The following is a 22,314-nucleotide window of genomic DNA, read 5'->3' as shown; positions in this document are numbered from 1 at the left end:
TTTCCATTTACATCTGCCTGAAGGGCCTGTCAGATCTGGAATGCAATCAGCACGTGTTTAACCACAGGGACTTGGCTGAATAACAAGACAAAACAGATGTGAAGCCATCAGCACCAACAGTAACTCTCTCTTTATCTCTGTCTGATCTGCCATTGCTTGGTACCAACGGAGTGCACTGCAACTAGTCTTTGCATAAACAAATAGATTGAGTGACAGGTCTGCAGAGTCTTATTACGGCTTGTCTGTGGGGGTAACAATAACAAAGACTAAGTTACAAAGGAGTCAGTGAGGACCAACATTTTTTTCATAAGTGTTTGCACAGTTAACAAGCAACCAGAAAAGAGTCTATTAGCTAGTGTGTGTTAAACTCATTCCTTATACAACACAGTCATTGTCCAATGACTACAACTCTTGCGCCCACTCTACACATCTGCAATGAAATAATACCATATGATGATTTCCTGTGACAATAGAATTTGGATGAGGAACCTTGCCAATGAAGTTTTCAGCAATGATGTTGCTGATTACTTTTACAGTTCCTTTCATGTTTCCCAAACTGATTCTGAATGAAAAATGATTAAGTGCTATCGTCCAAAAGCTCAAGTTTAAAACATTAGCAAATATTTTTGGCCTGTGCTTATATTACTCAAAACATAACAGCATAAGAAACCAGAGAAAGAATAGGCAATTGCATGCCCGAGCCATGATTAAACTGATCTGGTGCCTGAACTCCAATTTTTTTTGCCCCAAAGTCAATTCCATTGATTACCTTCAACATTTTTCAAAAATTTTGAAAATTCACACACAGGGAAGAGATTTTGCCTTAACTCAGTCCTGAACAATCAGCCATTACTTGTTTTATTCATTCTTGGGATGTGAGCACAAATGTAGCATTTATTGTCCATCCTTAATTTTCTTTGAGACTGTGGCCAGAATTTTATTGCCCCGTCGACCAAGGGAATTGGACCGGGTGAAGGATAGAATATGGAAACCTCTTTGCTCATCTTACTTGTGTCTTTGATTCCTCTGCGAACCATGACCAATGGCTCCTCACCCTTCCACTGTAAGTTCCTCTCCATCTCTGAGTAGGTATCCTGAACCCTGGTACCAGGCAGGCAATATAGCCCTCTGAACTCATGCTCTTGACTGTGGAGATCAGTAACTATCTCCCTGACTATGCTGTCTCCAATCATTATCACATTGCTTTTTGCTCCCTCAGCTTGAATGGCATCCTTCACCATAGTGCCATGTTCAGTCTACTCATTCACCTTACAGACCTTTTCCTTATCCACACAGGCAACTAGCACACTACACCTATTGGACAAAGTCAAAGGCTGAAGCTGCTCCATCACTATATGCTTGTTCCCCTCACTTGCCTGACTCTCCATCACCTCCTTTTGTCCCTGACCATTGATCAATTTTATAATTCTTCTTAACCTGTGACTGCATCCAGGAACAAAGTGTCCAGATAACTCTCGCCCTTCTCAATGCCCACAATATCTGCAACTCAGACTCCAGCTCAGCAACTCAGTCAAAACTGCCTAAGCGGCAGTCACTTTCGGCAGATCTGGTCATCTGGGATAGCAGTGCATTCTGTAGATTCCCACATGCTGCAGTCACAGCACAGCACCAGCCCTGCCATTTCTGTCCAACCTCATTTATTTAATTAGTCATTTGGTTAATAATTTATACAAATAGAGTAATAGAAAGTTAATAATTTACACAGCCAAAGTAATAGAAAGTTGCTCTCACCTGGCTTGGAGACAGGAAGGAAACTCATCAACCACTGGAGGATGAAAAAAGTAGAAAAGGGAGCATCCTTTGCCTCTTTGCCCCTAATTCCCACCTGAACCAAACTCTTCGCTCAATCTAAATCTCACTCATGCATAATCTGGTGTCTGTGCATTCCTTTCTCTGAACATGAATCCTACATCAGAACAGTAAGAGTGTGAATATGAGCAACTTGAGACATTTTCAAATGACTGGATTAAGCTTTCTGAGCAGCTCATGAAGCTTAATGATATGCATCTAAACAGTTAGAAAAGACTAAAAGCTTGGGCACATGCTTTAGAAAATTTGGTAATGTTGTCCTCCAACTCTGTTTCCTGAGGAATAAGTGAAAAATGAATTCAAGCAAATTCTCCCTGGCTCTGTAATTTTCTAGTATTCTTGGAGTGTGATCTTAGAGGACAGGAAGAAATAGCATCTGCAGAACCTGTATGATCCACTTCATTAGGATCCTTCCCACCACAGAAAAAGGTAGCAGAGGAAAGGAAGGTTCCAGTGTGAAGCAATTATTCAAATGCTTTGAAAGGGAATAGCGAAACCTCTTGAAAATGATCCCATCAACATTAAGCATCTTCACACCACTACTTTGATGAACATTGAAGCCCATACAAGTTAGAGTCAATACTCAGTCTCAGTTTCTGCATCAGTGTAGGATGAAAATGAGTTGTGAATGCCTGACCTGTACTCATATGTTTGAAGCTTACCTTGGCTGTTGCCCTGTGCAGACTCTGAGATGCTGACTCCCAGCTGACTGCCATAGGTGTTCATCCTCATCATGCTGCTGTGACTGGGAGTATTGGAGAGAGTAGGAAGCTGACTGGGAGTCCGAGGTACACTGTACAGAGCTTCTGCAATATCAGCTGCTCGCTTCAGGATGATTTCCTGTAGAACATAAAAAATCTTACGAAATGGAAAAGGCCATTCAGCCTGAATCGTGGCACCAGATCCTACTTTAATTCCTTCCTACCTGGATATAAAAACTATAGATTTATTTTTGCAGGCTGGTACCTCAGTGTCTTCCTAAAATCTTATGGTTATTAAGTCCCAATTAGGCATTGTGTATTCTAATTTCCTTTCATTATGCCTGCATCGTGAACCTTGGTCCCTCACTTTGACTGCTAATTAAAATACCATCAATTTTTGACAGCTCTGAGCCTTACCAACTAATCTTCTGACCATCTCCAGATGAGTGATAGCCCAGTGATATTACCACTGGACCATTAATCCAGAAACTCAGTTAACATTCTGGAAACTCTCATTCGAATCCCACCACAGCAGATGGTGGAACTTGAATTCAATAAAACAAAATCTGAAATTAAGAATCTACTGATGACCATGAAACCATTGTCGATTGTCGTAAAAACCCATCTGGTTCACTAATGTCCTTTAGGGAAGAAAATCTGCCATCCTTAGCTGGTCGGGCCTACATGGGCCAGAGCCACAGCAATGTGGTTGACTCTCAACTGCTCTCTGAAATGGCATAAAAAGCCACTCAGTTCAAGGGCTAGTAGGGATGGGCAACAAATGCTGGCCATGAAAGAATAAAAAAACTCTCTTAATAATTGCTGTCCAGAAATGCATTGAATTAGTTTTGAACTACTTCAGTTGCCTTTGTTTTTTGGAAACCTGTGACTATTTCTTTCCTCTGATTTTTCAGGATCACTATTCCAAAGATGCTGATTCATCTGGCTTTGCTTATTCTCCATTATCTCACCCAATTCATTTTTCATGTGTGAGCACCAACAATGAATGTTGTCAGGCTTTCAAATCAGCAAACATTACACTGTCCTTGCCCATAGTGATATAAGATTTTAGCAGAACACTGGACTCTGGCTGATTATCCTCCTCTAATCCAAAGGCACTGACAGCAATTATCCATATCCTGCACCCAACGTTGCCATTCCCTAATACCAACTAACTCAACAGCTAATGGAATTGAACTTGGGATCTCTCTGGTCAGAATGCCTGATGAGGCAATGTTAGTCACCTTGCAGAAGTTCAGATCATTTTCTTTTGTTGCTGGTATCAAGTGAGTGCTACCTTTTGAAAGTTGTTTGAAAATCTATCTAATCAATTGTGAAGATGTGGTGCAACTCCGATTATGGAGGCATCACTCTTAGGGTTGTCATACAATAGAATCCGATTTGTGTGCACTTCTAAATGACTCCCCTCTATGAACCAAGCATGGGATGAGGTTCATGAGAATATTATTTCTTTCTCATTCTCTTTGAACCTGAAGATCAACATGGCATTTTTATCTTGTAGAAACTGATAACAATTCTACTGCTCTCAGGCCAGGGAATTCCAGTCTTCCTGGGCTGGCCAATTTTACGTTTTCAGTTCCCACACTATTACCTTGAAATGTATACTAATATTACAGTCCTACATTTATTCCAAAATCATGAATGGATTTATTACTAGAATATAAACAACAATTCAAACACAATCTTAAATTCAAGGAGTCTTCAGATTTTCTGTCCATGTCATTTCTTCACCACCCCCCCAATCCCCAAGTTTTAAACTTTATTTTTTAACTACTTCCACCTCTTGTAACTATTTTTGCAAACTAAAAATCTTCATCTTGTTTTGAACAGTTGGAGCACTAAAAACAGGTTAAAAATGCCTTTTCAGATATTGCATTAAGTAGTTGAAGAGCAGCTCACAGGGATGGATACTTGGCTGGGTGCAGCACCAAAATCATTTTGCCTGTGTCAAGCAGGAAGGAAAGGCGAGTGAAATAGACACATAAACTTGCCACTGACACACAAGCAACCAGAATAAATCAACAACAAATCTGCCATCCACTTTGAACAATCCTGAACTATATCTCAATTGATGCAATTGTTCCTGTACTGTTACTTCTATTCACCTATGGAAACAGTTTGGCAATGAATCAGCAACCCATTTGTAAACATGTTGCCTCCTTTCGGGATTGCAGTGCAATTTCTTTTGTTATTTTCATGTTTCTTTACATAATTCCTGATGGATCTTTGAATAACTGCAGCTTGAGTTGTACAGACCAGAAAAATTCCAGAACTTATCACTGAGTCACTTCATCCCAGATTGTTATTAAAGATGCTGTGATTGGCCACAGCACCCATATACAGCGCAGTGGAGGGAAGAGAAAAATTGCCCAATTGCCCTTCTTTTGATCATAATCACTTACTTCTGGATAAAGTACCAGAGGACTATCAGTGGCCATAGAACACAAATCAGCACTTTGAAGACAACTGAGTGAAAATAAATATTAAAGAGAAGCATTCGTTATTCCATCCTGAAGCATCCTCATCAAATATCCAACACCAAATCCTATCATGTTTGCCAGAGTCTGTCTTGTTCTGTGTTCTGTGCTACATTTCCAATGAAGGGTATGGTAGTCATCATTTACAAGATTAGCACAGATGAAGACAACATAAAAACCCATTCTGTCACCATAAAATGGCAAGAATTGCTGCTTCTGACAATATGAATCAGCTGGTCCTCCAACAAAATGTGCAGTAAAAATACTACCATTCTGGAATCAGGCCTGAAACCACAAGCCTAAAATCATCTGGCCTGAAGCCTAAGACCACACTTGTGCAATGCCAGACCACTCAGCTAAGCTCATGAATGGAGGCAGCTATCTGTTAATTTGTCACATGTTAGCTTTATGCAAATTCTAGAATGTTTGTATGGTTTGTCTTTGTTAATAATGCATTCATTATGTTTGCCCTGGTGGCTTTGTTGGTCCCTAGGAAATCATTGTAGTTCAAACTTGTATCAGTTTGTACTGAGTTAGTTGATTTCAGCTGAGACTAAGGTTTGGGCTTTGCAGTTGGTCTCAGTGGGACAGAGCACCATGATTTCTCTAGCTCCTGATCAGCATCCACTCAACCCTGTCAACAAATGTGTGTGAACGTTAGCTGGAGGAACAGCAGCTCCGTTGGTTAGCTGGGTCCCTGGTGTTCACTAATTGACTGGAGTGACCTGTTGGGTGAGTTACTGGAGGACTAACTAGAACAAAAACCTGAAGGTCGATAAGTTCCCCTGGCCAGTTGGGATACATCCGAGGATTCTTTGGGAGGCAAGGGATGAGATTGCAGAGCCTTTGGCTTTGATCTTTGGGTCCTCAGTGTCCAGGGGGATTGTGCCAGAGGTCTGGAGAGTGGGGAATGTTGTTCCTCTGTTCAAGGAAGAAATAGGAATGACCATGGTAATTATAGGCCAGTTAATCTTAGAATTTATGACCATTCGGAAAGATTCAGCTTAATCCGGTATAGTCAGCACAGATTCGTGAAGGCTAAGTCTTGTCTCACAAATTTGATTGAATTCTTTGAGGAGGTAACTAAGTGTGTAAACAAAGGTAGAGCAGTTGATGTCGTATACACGGATTTTAGTAAGGCGTTTGATAAGGTTCCCCATGGTTGGCTCATGAAGAAAGTAAGGAGGTATAGGATAGAGGGAAATTTGGCCAATTGGATAAGTAATTGGCTATCTCATAGAAGACAGAGGGTGGTAGTGGATGGAAAATTTTCAGACTGGAGACCAGTTACTAGCGGTATACTACAGGGATCAGTGCTGGGTCCTCTGCTATTTGTGATTTTTATTAATAACTTGGAGGAGGGGGCTGAAGGGTGTGTTAGTAAATTTGCTGATGACCAAGATTGGTGGAGTAGTGGATGAGGTGGAGAGCTGTTGTAGGCTGCAAAGAGACATTGATAGGATGCAGAGCTGGGCTGAAAAGTGGCAGATGGAGTTTAACCCTGATGAGTGCGAGGTGATTCATTTTGGTAGGACAAACTTGAATGTGATTATAGGGTCAGCGACAGAGTTCTGAGGAATGTGGAGGAACAGAGAGATCTTGGGATTCATATCCACAGACCTCTGAAGGTTGCCACTCAGTTGGATAGAGCCACAGAGAAGGCCTGTAGTGTGTTAGCATTTATTAACAGGGGTTTGAGTTTAAGAGCTGTGGGGTTATGCTGCAACTGTACAGGACCTTGGTGAGACCACATTTGGAATATTGTGTGCAGTTCTGGTCACCTCGCTATAAGAAGGATGTGGAAGCATTGGAGAGAGTGCAGAGGAGATTTATCAGGATGCCGCCTGGTTTGGAGGTAGGTTTTATGAGGAAAGGTTGAGGGAGCTAGGGCTTTTCTCTTTAGAGTGGAGGAAGATGAGAAGCGACTTAATAGAGGTTTATAAGATGATGAGGGGGTAGATAGAGTGGACATTCAGAGACTCGGATGGATGTAGCTGTTACTAGGGGGCATAACTATAAGGTTCATGGTGGGAGATATAGGAGGGATGTCCAAGGTAGATTCTTTACTCAGAGAGTGGTTGGGATATGGAACGCACTGCCTGCTGTGATAGTGGAGTTGGACACTTTAGGAACTTTCAAGCGATTATTGGATAGGCACATGGAGCACACCAGAATGATAGGGAGTGGGATAGCTTGATCTTGGCTTCGTACAAAGCTCGGCACAACATCGAGGACCGAAGAGCCTGTACTGTGCTGTACTGTTCTATGTTCTATGACTGCCGACACTCGTGGAGTAGACCCCAGGAGGTATTAGGATGGGAGAAGAATGGGAAAGAGCACTTTCTGAAGTTTGACTGCATTGTAACTCACTGATGTAAAATGACTTTTTATTGAGCTGACTGGACTGATTCAGTGTACATTGATTATAATCTAATATGGATAATATTGGAATAGTTCAGGTTAGAGGGTCATTAGATTGGTTCCACTGGTCGGCGCAACATCGAGGGCTGAAGGGCCTGTACTGCGCTGTAATGTTCTATGTTCTAGGTATTTTTCCATCTTACAGTAATTCAAGTGCCACAATCCAGGAGATTGGAAGGTGCTTTTAATTACAGGAGAGGTCACCTTTCATTTCTACATTTCCCCTCAGATAAACAAGGTATCAGATAGTAAACTTCACAATGAAGCTTCTTTGGGAAATCAGTATAGTCTTTGACAGGAGTTGTGTGCTTTCCAGTGTGAACAAACGAAGGTATACCTGTAGTTACCATTTCAATGTTTACCCAGATCACCTGATGACAGCATAAGTTTAGAAAAAATGAATTTTGTGCAAAATCTCATGATGATAGCAAAATTAGTTATGCACTCAGTAGTTTCCTGACATTTCTCAAGATGGAAAGGGCTGGCTGGCGTCTGCCTTCTGTCATGTCCGGACAAAGTGTTGCCAACATGTGTAAGCATCAAGGTCTCAAGGAGGGTGACAGATGCAGTGGAGAACCTGGTCCAGCCAAACACCTAGTTTCTGCTGGAGATGCACACAGGCTTGGGGCACTTTGACCTCTCATCAGGTGCCTCTTCCCCTCAAGGAGACAGGTAGAGGCCTTTGGCCACCCAAAGGGAGGAAGAGTGGCTATTGAACACCCTTGGGACCTCCACTCAAGACTCTGAGGATGTATGGCCCTTCAGAATCCCCATTGCCTTTGACCCCTTCAGCTTCATTCTCTAAGTTTGCAGAGAGAGTAGCTGCCCCACAGAAGGGCAGCCAAAGTAAGTTGGAGCTGTCCAGGTCTTTGATCACCAGGGGACAGCTGCCAAGGTCATCCAACACAACATATCCCCGAAAACCAACTCCTATGTTGCATCTCAAGATCTCCACCATGAGGCTCCGCATAGTTTGCAGCAGCTGTGATTGTCATGACTTTCACAGTTAAGTGCAATAACTTTACCTCAAACCCATTGTCACCTACACCCTCCTCTCCCTTAACCATTGACCCACCCCACCCATCCCCGAGGTGTAACATTTAAGCTTCCTACCATTACCCTTGAACCCACCCCAAATGTCAAAACCCCCTACCTTCCAGAGGAAGCCCACTCCCATGACTGGAGCCCCAAGACAAATCAATTGATACTACAGACCCCCACCACCCCCACCCCTAACCCCTAATCCCTGCCCATGCCAGGTTGCACCTGCACATCATACCTATGCCTGTTCATAGTCGTACACAATTCCAACCATCAGCTGCATTGTAGCACAGCCCTTCCTACCCTTCTACTCCACACCAACTCACTCATCTGATGAACCCCACAGCATCTCTCTCTTTTCCCTACTACTGACCTCCTCCTGACTCCCTCTAGCCTCTGCAGCCATCCATTATTTCTTCATTCCTCTCCTCTCAGCACAGACCATCACCTCCCAACATTACCCATGCAGCCTTCCACCTGCAGATTGAAGATCCATCTCCTGGAAGTTGCTGCAGCTGGAGGATCCACTTGATTGAAACTGCACCTTCCCACTGCTGCATGTGGTGTTCCAGGGCCCACACGCGATCTCTGGGTTGCCCAGGTCTTCTTCAGGTCATTGTTAGCATTTGCACGCCACTTTGGTCCATATGTATTCTGTATTGTCATGAAAACCTGTTGGTGGCGAGGATTATAGGCAGGGAATGTGATTCCAGTCAGGCCTTCGTCACCATTTCATTAATGGGATGTAAAACGGTTTCACGTTGGAAATGGCAACCTACCGTGACAGGCTGGAGCACATGTTCCTGCCACATTTTGTCTCCCAGCCTTCCATTATACCTGCCATGGGGGGGTGCGGAGTCGAAAATTCTGCCCCTATTTTCAGATTACTGCTGAGACAGTGTTACAGACAGAAGATCAATAAAACCGATTCAACAAAAAGATAGGCTATTCAAAAAAGTGATATTGCTTTTGGTTTTTTTTTAAGTGGGACATGAAGATTCTTAAAAAGCAAATGGTTTGTGAACAAATCTTCATCTTCCATCTTGCTTCACTTTCTGACTCAAAGGATGTCCCATTTTGCATTGTATCGTACATTATATACACTCTTGTGAAGGCTTGATTCCATTTGATTAACTGCTCTTTCATCTGAAGAGAATTGTCACACATATCCTGCTGTACCTGATTATTTGGTGGTCCTCCATACAAGGCTTCAACAAGATCTGCTGCTCTTTTCAGTAACATCTCCTGTGAGACAAAATACAAACCTTTAAAGGACCACTGGTCTTAACTTAAGCCACAAAGTTTCTCAGAACAACAAAACATGTTAATAATAGTGATAACTTGACCATGGTTATACTCTGCCAGCATTTCTTAGGGTTGTGAGTTCAGGCTTTTGGCCTTCACGCTAGTCTCTATTACTTCCCTTTTTTGACCCTGGCTTGCATTCAGCACCGGAAGAGAGAAAGTTTTTCTATTTTAATGAGTGTTATGGGCCAGAAAAATACGTTGCTTGTGGTCAGGCTTTATTCGCATCCACATGAACTGCAGGTTGCAGTGAAAAGCTAACACAAAGTACTGCTTGTTCAGCCATCACACCTTTGAAAGACAGACCCAGGAGGTCAAGAAACAGTATCTGGTAAACTGTGGGCTGCCCTTCTGACATGTGAAAGTGGGTCACAAGAGATACACCAAATAGGGCTGCCAATTGAATATGGCTTTGTGTCCCAGAATCGTAGAAATTGCAGCTCAAGAGGTGAGTCCGCCTGTTTGCCTGTGCTGCTGCTACTAAAACTATCTACTCTAGTCCCATCTTTATGCTCTTTCTCTTCATCCTTTCATATATGTCAAGTGTGTATTTAATTTATTTCCTGAATGCTGTGACTGACTTGGCATCAATAGACACTTACAGTGGTACATTTCTTATTCCAGAAATTTCTCAGTGAAAAAAACTCTCATTTTTTCTTTATGGCTCTCGTACTGAAATAGGAATCTATAACCCCATGTTACTGATCTAACAACCAATGAAACTAACTTCTCACTTCTTAAAAATTTGTTCCCAGGATGTGAGCATCCCTGGCTTAGTCAGCATTTATTGCCCACCCTGAACTGGGGTGGTGAGCTGCCTCTTGAACTGTTGCAATCCTTGTGGTATAGGTGCACCCACAGTGCTATTCGACAGGGAGTTCCAAGATTTTGACCTTGTGACAGTGAAGGAATAATGATGTAATTCAAAGTCTGGATGGTGTGTGGCTTGGAGATGAACTTGCAGGTGATGGTGTTCCTATCCATCTGCAGCACTTGTCCTTCTAGGTGGCCACAGGTTTGGAAGGTACTGACAAACGTACCTTGATGAGTTGCTGCAGTGCATCTTGAAGATGGTACATACTGCTGTCACTGTGCATCGATGGTGGTAGCAATGAATGTTCACGGTTGTTGGTGGGGTGCCAATCAAGTGGGCTTCATTCTCAAACTCTTTAATATTTTTCAGTACTTTGATTATATGGTCTTGCAAGCTTTACTCACACCCCAAGAGAGAAACAAAAAAAAGCTATTTTAAATTTCTCCAGTCAATACAACCCGAGATTTTCAATTCTTTCATTATAGCTACGTGACAGGTAATACTATGAGAACCATAGCTCTTGAGATTCTCCATGTGCGTGAACTCAAATGAGCAAATCTTATTCCAAAACCTGAGCTCAGCTTATTTACATATTCTTGTTCTGCTTCCCCACTTATTGCATGGCATGATGAGTGTCGGGGATAGAATGATGAGTGTCAGGAACAATGGAAAGGCTTTTGACTGCTCTTATGGTGATCTGATGCTGAAAGAACTACTTTAGAGGTCAATGACCCCTTTCATGAATTGATCATTCGAGAAGAAGCAATGAAAGAGGCAAGGTGATCCTTTAGGACAGAGATGGCCATTGTAAAGGCAAAGAAACCAATTTCAAGCCCTCCTTGAAATACCCATTCCAAATATAGCTGGAGTGGACATCTGATTTTACCAAGTATTAGAGAGTAATTACAGGACAGAAACAGACCATTCGGCCAGCAGGCTGATGCTAATGTTTATATTTCACACATATCCCCTCCCATACTTTTTCATCTAAACTCCATCAACACATCCTTTAAATTTTTGTTACACTCAGCTTGTAATAAACATAGGTAATTTACAATTCCCAATTTTTTCGCTCGCTTAAAATGCCACCAATAGATTCTTAGCAGATTTCATACTGAGCAGCTCACTAGGGTAAGCAGTGAGTGCCTAACATACACACCAGTGCTGTGGATGTCTGGTGCTGAACTACCAGTCCCTCGCATCACTGCTTTTTAAAAAATAATTGACATAATGTGTGTGTTGCAATCAAGCCCAGCATCTATTGCGCATCTCCAATTGTTTTGAGAATTTGATGACTGGCCATTTTTTTGGCAACTGAGTGTCCTGCCAGACAATCTTGGAGGGCATTGAAGAGAATTTGAAGTCACACTTCAGGTAGCGTAGGCAAAAAACAATATTTTCATTTCCAAATACAGCAACAGCTCAGAACAGGAAATTGAGCACATGACAATCAGAATTGGATGAAAAATTTCTCCCAGGGTGCAGGGGTGGGAGAAATTACAATATCTAAAGTAAAAGAGAGGGTACTGGCGCAGGAAAATGTTGAGGATGTCCCAATAATAAAGGGAGTAGGGGGCATGAGAAAGGTTAGTAGCGTTCCTTCAAATAAGGTCCAGATAAAGGCTGGTGTAAAGACACTTTACCTGAATGCACGAAGCATTCAGAACAAAGTGAATGAGCTAGTGGCGCAGATCAGCACAAATGGATATGATCTGGTGGCCATTACGGAAATGTGGTTGCAGGGTGACAGGGACTGGGAGCTGAATATCCAGGGGTATCAAGTGTTTAGGAAGGATAGACGGGAGGAGAAAGGGGGTGGAGTAGCTCTGTTAATTAAGGATAATATCAGGGCGGCAGTAAGGGAAGATATAGGCTCCAAAGAGCAAAACGTGGAATCGTTGTGGGTGGAGATAAGGAATAGTAAGGGGAGGAAGACGCTGGTGGGTGTGGTCGATAGGCCCCCAAATAATAACTTTGAGGTGGGGCGGGCTATAAACAAGCAAATAAATGATGCGTGCAGAAACGGAACGGCGATAATTATGGGGGATTTCAATTTGCATATTGATTGGATGACCCAAGTTGGACGTGGTGGGCTTGAGGAAGAGTTCTTGGAATGCTGTCGGGATAGTTTCCTTGAACAGTATGTGACGGAACCTACGAGGGAGCGAGCTATCTTAGATCTGGTGTTGTTTAACGAGGCAGGAAGAATTAGGGATCTTATTGTGAGGGATCCTCTTGGGACAAGTGATCATTGTATGGTTGAATTTTTGATGCAGATGGAGGATGAGAAAGTAGGGTCCCGAACCTGTGTCCTCTGTTTGAACAGAGGGGAGTACGATAGGATGGGAGAGGAATTGGCGAATGTAGATTGGGGGCGCAGATTGGTCGGTAGGACTTCTGAGGAACAGTGGAGGATTTTTAAGGAGATCTTTTTCGGTGCTCAGCAGAAATATATTCCGATGGTAAAGAAGGAATGTAGGAGAAGGGATAATCAGCCGTGGTTGTCGAAGGAAATAAAGGAGAGTATTAAATTAAAAGCTGATGCATTCAGAGTGGCAAAAAGTAGTGGGCGATTAGAAGATTGGGAAAGATTTAAAAATCAACAAAGAATGACTAAGAAGTTGATAAAGAAAGGAAGGATAGACGATGAAGCTAAACTAGCACTAAATATAAAAAAGGACAGTAAGAGTTTTTACAAATACATAAAGGTGAGGAGGCTGGCTAGAGTGAATGTTGGACCCTTAGAGGATGAGAGGGGGGATTTTGTGGTGGGAGATGAGGAAATGGCTGAGGCCTTAAATAAGTTTTTTGCCTCGGTCTTCACGGAGGAAGACACGAATAGTTTGCCGGATATTAAAGATAGAAGGATGGTAGGAGTTGAGGGCCTGAATGCGATTACTGTCACGAGAGAGGTAGTGCTTAATAGACTAATGGGACTGAAGGTGGACAAGTCCCCAGGACCGGATGGAATGCATCCCAGGGTTCTGAAGGAAATGGCAGAGATGCCTTAGTGATTATTTACCAAAATTCACTGGATTCTGGGGAAGTGCCGGAAGATTGGAAAACATAGAACATAGAACACTGCAGCACAAACAGGCCCTTTGGCCCACTAGTTGCGCCGATCACTTGTATACCCACTAAGCCATAGACCTATCTATAACCCCCAATCCCATTAGATCCCATATACTCATCCAGAAGTCTTTTAAAAGACCCCAGCGAGTTCACCTCCACCACCACCGACGGCAGCCGATTCCATTCACTCACCACCCTCTGAGTGAAAAAGTTACCCCTAACATCTCCTCTGTACTTGCTTCCCTGCACCTTAAACCTGTGTCCTCTCGTAGCGACCATTTCAGCCCTGGGAAATAGCCTCTGAGAATCCACCCTATCTATTCCTCTCAACATCTTATAAACCTCTATCACGTCGACTCTCAAACTTTGTCTCTCCAGGGAGAAGAGACCTAGCTCCCTCAACCTATCTTCATAAGGCATGCCTCCCAATCCAGGCAACATCCTTGTAAATCTCCTCTGCACCCTTTCAATAGCTAATGTTACTCCGCTGTTTGAAAAAGGTAGCAGACAAAAGGCAGGGAATTATAGGCCGGTTAGTTTAACGTCTGTAGTTGGAAAAATGCTTGAATCCGTCATCAAAGAAGAAATAGCGAGGCACCTAGAAAGGAATGGTTTGATAGAGCAGTCACAGCACGGATTCGTTAAGGGGAAGTTGTGTTTGACAAATTTATTGGAATTCTATGAGGATGTGACTAGTGCGGTAGACAGAGGGGAACCGGTGGATGTGGTGTTTCCAGATTTTCAAAAGGCATTTGATAAGGTGCCTCATAAAAGGTTGCTTCAGAAGGTTAGGGTGCACAGAGTTGGGGATCAGGTGTTAGCGTGGATAGAGGATTGGTTGTTTAAGAGGAGGCAGAGAGTTGATATCAATGGGTGCTATTCTGATTGGCGGTTGGTGACTAGTGGAGTGCCGCAGGGATCAGTGCTGGGGCATCAGCCATTTACCATTTATATCGACGATCTGGAGGAGGGGGCCGAGTGTAGGGTGACGAAATTTGCTGATGACACAAAGATGAGTGGTAAAGCAAATTGCGTGGAGGGTGTGGAAAGTCGACAGAGGGATCTGGATAGGCTGAGCGAGTTGGCGAGGACCTGGCAGATGGAGTATAATGTTAGCAAGTGTGAGGTTATCCACTTTGGCAGAAATTATAGTAGGAGGGATTACTATTTAAAGGGCGAAAAGCTGCGGCACACTACGATGCAGAGGGACCTGGGGGTCCTTGTGCATGAGTCGCAAAAACCCAGTTTGCAGGTGCAGCAGGTGATCAGGAAGGCGAATGAGATACTGGCCTTTATAGCGAGGGGGATAGAACATAAAAGCAGGGAGGTCTTGCTGCAACTGTACAGGGCACTGGTGAGGCCGCAGCTGGAGTACTGTGTGCAGTTTTGGTTGCCGCACTTGCGCAAGGATATTTTGGCCTTGGAGGGAGTGCAGAGGAGGTTCACTGGGCTGACACTGGAGATGAGGGGGTTGGACTATGAAGAGAGACTAATAGACTGGGTCTGTACTTGTTGGAGCTTAGAAGGACGAGGGGGGATCTTATAGAGACGTATGAGATAATGAAAGGGATGGATAGGGTAGAGGTAGAGAGATTCTTCCCTCCCAGAAAGGACAGCAGGAGTAGAGGACACAGCCTCAAGATAAGAGGGGTGGAGCAGTTTAGATCGGAGTGAGGAGGAACTTCTTCACTCAAAGGGTGGTGAATCTCTGGAATTCTCTGCCCGTTGAAGTGGTGGAGGCTACCTCGCTAAATATATTTAAGTCACGGGTAGATAGGTTTTTGATAGACAAGGGAATTAAGGGTTATAGGGAGAAAGCAGGAAAGTGGAACTGAGCCACTTCAGATCAGCCATGATCTTATTGAATGGCGGGGCAGGCTCGAAGGGCTAGATGGCCTACTCCTGCTCCTATTTCATATGTTCTTACGTTCTTAACTTCATTCTCAAGACTGAGTTCAGCGTGAGCCAGTCAAACAGGTATTCTCCCATGTCATTCTCAGGGGCTCCCAGTCTCTTCAGGATGGTGATTGCCTTCCCCAAGGATATTATTAAACCAGATGGAAATGCAGTAATTTCATGAGCCTGAATTTTACACTTTCCTGCCGACAGGCTTTTAGGTGGCAGAAGTGGGAAGTTGAAGGAATGAGATTCCCTCTGGTTCCTGCCCATCCTGATTTTGCAATGATTTTATGCTGGGGCAGGCAAGGCCACAGATGGGTTGCCTGTCTTTCCCCAGTTGGAGCCCTTAAGTGGCCAATTATGGTTACACCAAGCCTCAAATCTGAGGCCGGCAGGACAATTTACCTGGCATGGGGGAAGCCCAAAACTGAAGTGAATTAGATCTCAGATGTGAAGGAGGAGGCAGGGAGGTTGTGGGGATGTAGGGGGGGCGTGCCTCCATCAGAAACCCTCTTCTGACTTTAGCTGCCACCCCATTAGATCTGGTAGCTGCTCGTCCTGCCTCTCTCCCTGGCTTCTCCCCAAAAACCCCAAACACTCACAGCCCCCCACCAACTCCAGGTCTTCGCAGCCCTTCCTGCCTGGGACCCCACAAAGCTTACCTGAACCTGGGACTTAGGCACTGGCATGTAGAAACGTTTTCCGTTCTGTCTACAGCAATCTGATTGGACAGCAGCTCTCTAAGGCAAACTTCTTCCCAAATGATGGCAGTGGGGAAGTCATTAAGGCATGAAATTTCTGCAGGGCAGTCAGAGTGAACAAGAAAGGGAAACCCTGCCATCTGAAATATTCAGGCCTTGGCCACTATTGCTAATATTAGCTTTTTCTTCCAGATTTGCTCTTTCAATTGAGCTCATGGGGGTGATTCTCCCATGGCGACCCGCAACTTTTCTGGCGGGTCAGTCTGGAGTTGTCAGCCTTTTTCCAGGATTTGCACATGCACTGGAAACGCATGCACATCTCCCAGAGCGAGAGAACAGTCGGAGACCAGACCACACTGGAAACTGGTGGGAAGAGAGTTAAGTTATTTGAATCTTTTTTAATGTAATTTAAATATGTTTAGCATTTCATTATCAGAAACTTACCCCGATTGAATCTCCCACCCCACCAGGAGTACTTCATTCCAGCAGGGTTTAGCATAGCTTCCCACGTTCAGGGAACTAGCAGGACACCCTGCTAAATGAAGAGAGGGGGGCAATCGGTGCCCCCCCAGGAGTCAGGCTGTGGTGAATCCCCCAAGGTGCCCCTGGGCATGGGTGCACTGGCAGTGCCCATGCCCAGAGGGCATCTTGGCACTGCCCATCAGGCATTGGGCAGTACAAAGGGGGCAGGGCCTATTGTGGACCAAATCTCGGGGCGATCGGTGGGGTGGAGGGTCCCACTACGACTTTGCATTGTGATCGGTCTGGGCTGGAGGGAGAAATCATAGAAACCCTACAGTGCAGAAAGAAGCCCTTTGGCCCATTGAGTCTGCACCAAACACAATCCCACCCAAGCCCGACACCCATATCCCTACACATTATACCCACTAATCCCTCTAACCTACTCATCTCTGGACACTAAGGGGCAATTTCTTAGCATGGCCAATCAACCAAACCCGCACATCTTTGGACTGTGGGAGGAAACCAGAGTACCCGGAGGAAACCCATGCAGACACAAGGAGAATGTGCAAACTCCACACAGTCAGTGACCCGAGCCAGGAATCGACCCCAGGACCCTGGAGCTGTGAAGCAGCAGTGCTAACCACTGTGTTACCCTGCCGCCCGGAGGGCAGCAATCAGGGCAGGCTGGGGACAGGGAGTGGTCTGCCGGGGAGGGTTTGCCACTGCTGGGTGCAGGGGGCTGGACATTGGGGCGCTCCGGGTGGGGGGGAGGGGGGGGGGGGGAGGGGGGGGGCGGGCAGGGGGCCAGGGCTGGCCCGGGAATTGTTTTGGGAGCTGGGTGGGCTAGAGAAGCAGCACTGTGGGGTCCCGGGCTAGCCACCAATTGAGCTAGCCAACAAATGGGGAGACTGACAGATTGGAGCCATTGTGCAGAGTTCCTGAACTGTCAGACTCTGGCACGAATAGGCACCACCACCCGCCCCCCTCCCCCCGCTCCCCGCTCCCTGCCTCCCGCCCAGGTTTTTAATGAAATTCAGGATTGTGACCTCTTCAGTGCATTGAGTGGGGAGATTCGAGTGTGAAGTTTAACTGAGAAAACAGTCGTGATCTCAAACAGTTTTCCCACCAATTCAGCACTTTTGGGAGAATGCCCCCCCTCCCCATGTCTGTGGATTAGTATCCTTTGGATATTACTCCAGTAATAAAACCACAATGCTTCTGTTCCCGCTCAGTTGTGCTGAACTTTTTTCCATGATTCTATTTTACATGAAATTTGAGAAATGAAAATTATTTTTTGAAGTAAACAGCTTTGAGGAAAGCAAGTTCATTCCAGCCAACTGTTGCTTCATCAGTGAACTGCCAAACACAGTGTAAGAAATCCCATACAGCATAGTGTGTGCTCTTTGGTACTCGTTGTTCTTGCAAACTTTGTATGCCAACTTTACCAACAGACATTGCTAAATAGAAGCAGTGATTTGCCACAATTTAAGTGCACATGTGTTAAAGGTTTGGTTTGAAAGCCACACTGCACACACCCAGGTTTTGGAGTGATATAACCAGCTAACTATGCCAGACCATCTGACAGATTTCTCTCAGCACTACAAATGATGACACCATGGAAGAATTCAAATATTCTTTGCAGGGAAAAGACACGCGGAACATTTGGCAACATTTGTGATATGAGTAGATCTAATCATTCAACATTTCTGATGTTCTGGCGTCAAATCTTGTGACCTGTTGAGAAAGAACTGTCCAAAGTTCTGAAACAGACAGGTGTGCGTTGTCAAGGCCTCCTAATTAGGTTTTATGATTTAAAAAGACCCTTTCTCCATCTGAGAACAATTTGAAATTGGTGGTTTATTTGTAACAGCAAAATGTGGTCAAGTTCATGTGATCCTTTTTCCCAACCCTTCTCTCACCCTCTGGTTTGAAACTCTTCTGAAGTTTCTGCTATTTGATTGAATGCTTCTTCCCCTAGATTGTATTACAGTTTGAACCTGTTATTTAGTGTTTGAGATATTTAGGATGTCTTCTCATTTTGTGGAAAGAACAATGGGAAGGCATAAGAGAACCGAAAGGAGAGCCTGCAACTAAATAACCAAAATTGTCAACAAAAAAAAAATTGGAAACCTTACTCATTAATCACTTCAGTACATAATATGATAGTTACACAGTTAAAGTTAGCCTTACAAAACATTTATCCCCAAAAATTTCCTACCTGGTCAGACCCACAAGTAAACACCACCCAGGCAAAACTCTCCGATCGATGTTTAACTATAAAAATTCAGTAATATTACCTACCCATGGCAAATTTTTAACCGCTTCAATAAAGGCATACCACACAACCAATCAAGTGTGGTTGAGCAGAGAGATCTTGGTGTCCACGTGCATAGATCCGTGAAAGTTCTCACCCAGGTTGATCGGGCTGTTAAGAAGGTGTATGGTGTGTTACCTTTTTTTGGTAGAGGGATTGAGTTTCGGAGCCATGAGGTCATGTTGCAGCTGTACAAAACTCTGGTGTGGCTGCACTTGGAGTATTGCATATAGTTCTGGTCGCCGCATTATAGGAAGGATGTAGAAGTATTGGAAAGGATGCAAAGGAAATTTACCGGGATGTTGCCTGATATGGTGGGAAGGTCTCATGAGGAAAGGCTGAGGGACTTCAGGCTTTCTTCGTTAGAGAGAAGAAGGTTAAGAGGTGACTTAAGAACATAAGAAGTAGGAGCAGGAGTAGGCCATCTAGCCCTTTGAGCCTGCCCCGCCATTCAGTAAGATCATGGCTGATCTGAAGTGGATCAGTTCCACTTTCCTGCTGTCTCCCCATAACCCTTAATTCCCTTGTCTATCAAAAACCTATCTACCCATGACTTAAATATATTTAGCGAGGTAGCCTCCACCACTTCAATGGGCAGAGAATTCCAGAGATTCACCACCCTTTGAGTGAAGAAGTTCCTTCTCAACTCTGATCTAAACTAACCCCCCACCTTATCTTGAGGCTGTGTCCTCGAGTCCTGCTATCCTTTCTAAGTGGGAAGAATCTCTCCACCTCTACCCTATCCATCCCGTTCATTATCTTGTACGTCTCTTTCAGATCCCCCCTCATCCTTCTGAACTCCAACGAGAACAGACCTCGTCTATTTAGTCTCTCTTCATAGTCCAACCTCCTCATCTCCAGTATCAGCCTAGTGAACCTCCTCTGCACTCCCTCCAAGACCAAAATATCCTTGCACAAGTGCGGCAACCAAAACTGCACACAGTACTCCAGCTGCGGCCTCACCAGTACCCTGTACAGTTGCAGCAAGACCTCCCTGCTTTTATATTCTATGCCCCTCGCTATAAAACCCAGCATCCCATTTGCCTTCTTGATCACCTGCTGCACCTGTAGACTGGGTTTTTGCGACTCATGCACGAGGACCCCCAGGTCCCTCTGCACCGTAGCATGCTGCAGCTTTTTGCCTTTTAAATAATAATCCCTCCTACTATTATTTCTGCCAAAGTGGATAACCTCACACTTGCCAACATTATACTCCATCTGCCAGGTCCTCGCCCACTCGCTCAGCCTATCCAGATCCCTCTGCAGACTTTCCACACCCTCCACGCAATTTGCTTTTCCACTCATCAGCAAATTTTGTTACCCTACACTCAGCCCCCTCCTCCAGATCGTCTATATAAATGGTAAATAGCTGAGGCCCCAGCACCGATCCCTGTGGCACTCCACTAGTCACCAACCGCCAACCAGAATAGCACCCATTGATACTAACGTTCTGCTTCCTATTAGACAGCCAATCCTCTATCCATGCTAACACCTTACCCCCAACTCTGTGCATCCTAACCTTCTGTAGCAACCTTTTGTGAGGCACCTTATCAAACACCTTTTGGAAATCTAAAAACACCACATCCACCGGTTCCCCTCTGTATACCGCACTAGTCACATCCTCATAGAAATCCAATAAATTTGTCAAACACAACTTCCCCTTAACGAATCTGTGCTGCGTCTGCTCTATCAAACCATTCTTTTCTAGGTGCCTCGCTATTTCTTCTTTGATGACGGATTCAGGCATTTTTCCAACTCCAGACGTTAAACTAACTGGCCTATAATTCCCTGTCTTTTGTCTGCTACCTTTTTTAATCAGTGGTGTAACATTAGCCGTTTTCCAATCTTCCGGCACTTCCCCGGAATCCAGCAAAGTTTGGTAAATAATTACTAAGGCATCCACTATCACCTCTGCCATTTCTTTCAGAACCCTGGGATGCATTCCATCCGGTCCTGGGGACTTGTCCACCTTCAATCCCATTAGTCTATCAAGCGTTACCTCTTTAGTGACAGTGCCTCTCCAGTGACAGACTTAATAGAGACATATATGACGATCAGACGATTAGATAGGGTGGAGAGTGAGAGTCTTTTCCTCAGATGGAGATGGCTAGCATGAGGAGACATAACTTTACATTGAGGGGTGACAGATGTTGGACAGATGTCAGAGGTAAATTCTTTACTCAGAGGGTAGTAAGGGCGTGGAATGCCCTCCCTGCAGCAGTTGTGGACTCGCCAACTTTAAGGGCGTTCAAATGGTCAGTGGATAGGCATATGGATAACATTGGAATAGTTTAGGTCAGAGGGTCATTAAATTGGTTCCACTGGTCGGCGCAACATTGAAGGCCGAAGGGCCTGTACTGCGCTGTAATGTTCTGTGTTCTACTTCACTTCCAAGAATAGCAACCAATATTAAATCTCTCCTAATTTGTGCTACTGAACAGAAGTGCCGCCCTCCTTGATACCCATAGGGTGGGATTTTCCGCCTGCACTCGCCCCAAGGTCGGAAAATCTTGCTTGAGGTCAACAGACCTTTGCATGATCCATGTCCCCCTTGCTACAATTCCCGATGGTAGAATTCTGCCCATAGGCCAGGATTTTCTGGGCCCACCATGGTAGGTTTTCTGGTGGAAGGATTGGCTTACCATTGGTCATCAGCAGGATCTTCCAGCCCTGCCAAAGTCAATGGCCATTGGGGTTGCTCAACTACCCTACCTTTGGGAAACCCGCTCCAGGGTCACCTGCAATGGCACTGGAAGATCCAACTGGCAGGAATGGCTGGAAAATCCCATCCATTGTATTGCACAGCTCGATGTTCCAACAGGAACAGGACAGCTTGGCTTTTTGTAGTGACTGCTCCTGTAACCACTTGCTGTTGTTGCCATTGATCTACTGAAGGTACTGTGCCTAGAGCCATTGTCTACTCATCAAAGAGGTTCACCATAAGCAAATCATTCACCCCTGAGCATTGCTAGCTGTTAGTGAGGATACCCAATTATGAGAGTGGATGTAATTTTAAAAACATTTTTGAGGAATATTGTGTTATTCTGTATAGAAGAGTATATGTCTGGGTGTGTAGAAATGATTGAAATCAACTGGGGATAGGTTAAATGGAGTCAGCTTGTCTGAAAAATTGAGAGATGAAAAGAAACATATGAGCTAACTGCATGCATTTGGGATAAAGCTATGGTCAAGTGTTTTTCCAAGTAAATATATAAATGTTATGAATTTCAAATAGGGACCTATTGTTTTCAGCTGT

The 22,314-nt window shown here is 44.4% G+C and overlaps 1 protein-coding gene across 5 annotated transcripts in view; it reads right to left on the bottom strand.

The window, feature by feature from the left end:
* LOC145361426 (transcription factor COE2) overlaps window positions 1–22,314 on the bottom strand; it is a 305,378-nt gene that overhangs the window by 28,245 nt on the left and 254,819 nt on the right. For 4 of the 5 annotated variants that reach the window (XM_080217170.1, XM_080217168.1, XM_080217171.1 and 1 more), the window contains 2 exons: window positions 9,671–9,736; window positions 2,493–2,670 (listed from right to left, as the gene is read on the bottom strand). In XM_080217170.1, the coding sequence (XP_080073296.1) occupies window positions 2,493–2,670; window positions 9,671–9,736 (244 nt within the window). The remainder of the gene's footprint in view (window positions 1–2,492; window positions 2,671–9,670; window positions 9,737–22,314) is intronic. The other variant, XM_080217169.1, reaches the window with a different exon arrangement.

Source organism: Carcharhinus amblyrhynchos, chromosome 34 (genome assembly GCF_965287045.1).
Source record: "Carcharhinus amblyrhynchos chromosome 34, sCarAmb.v2.hapA, whole genome shotgun sequence".
NCBI lineage: Eukaryota > Metazoa > Chordata > Chondrichthyes > Carcharhiniformes > Carcharhinidae > Carcharhinus > Carcharhinus amblyrhynchos.
This window is presented reverse-complemented; position numbering and strand designations above follow the sequence as displayed.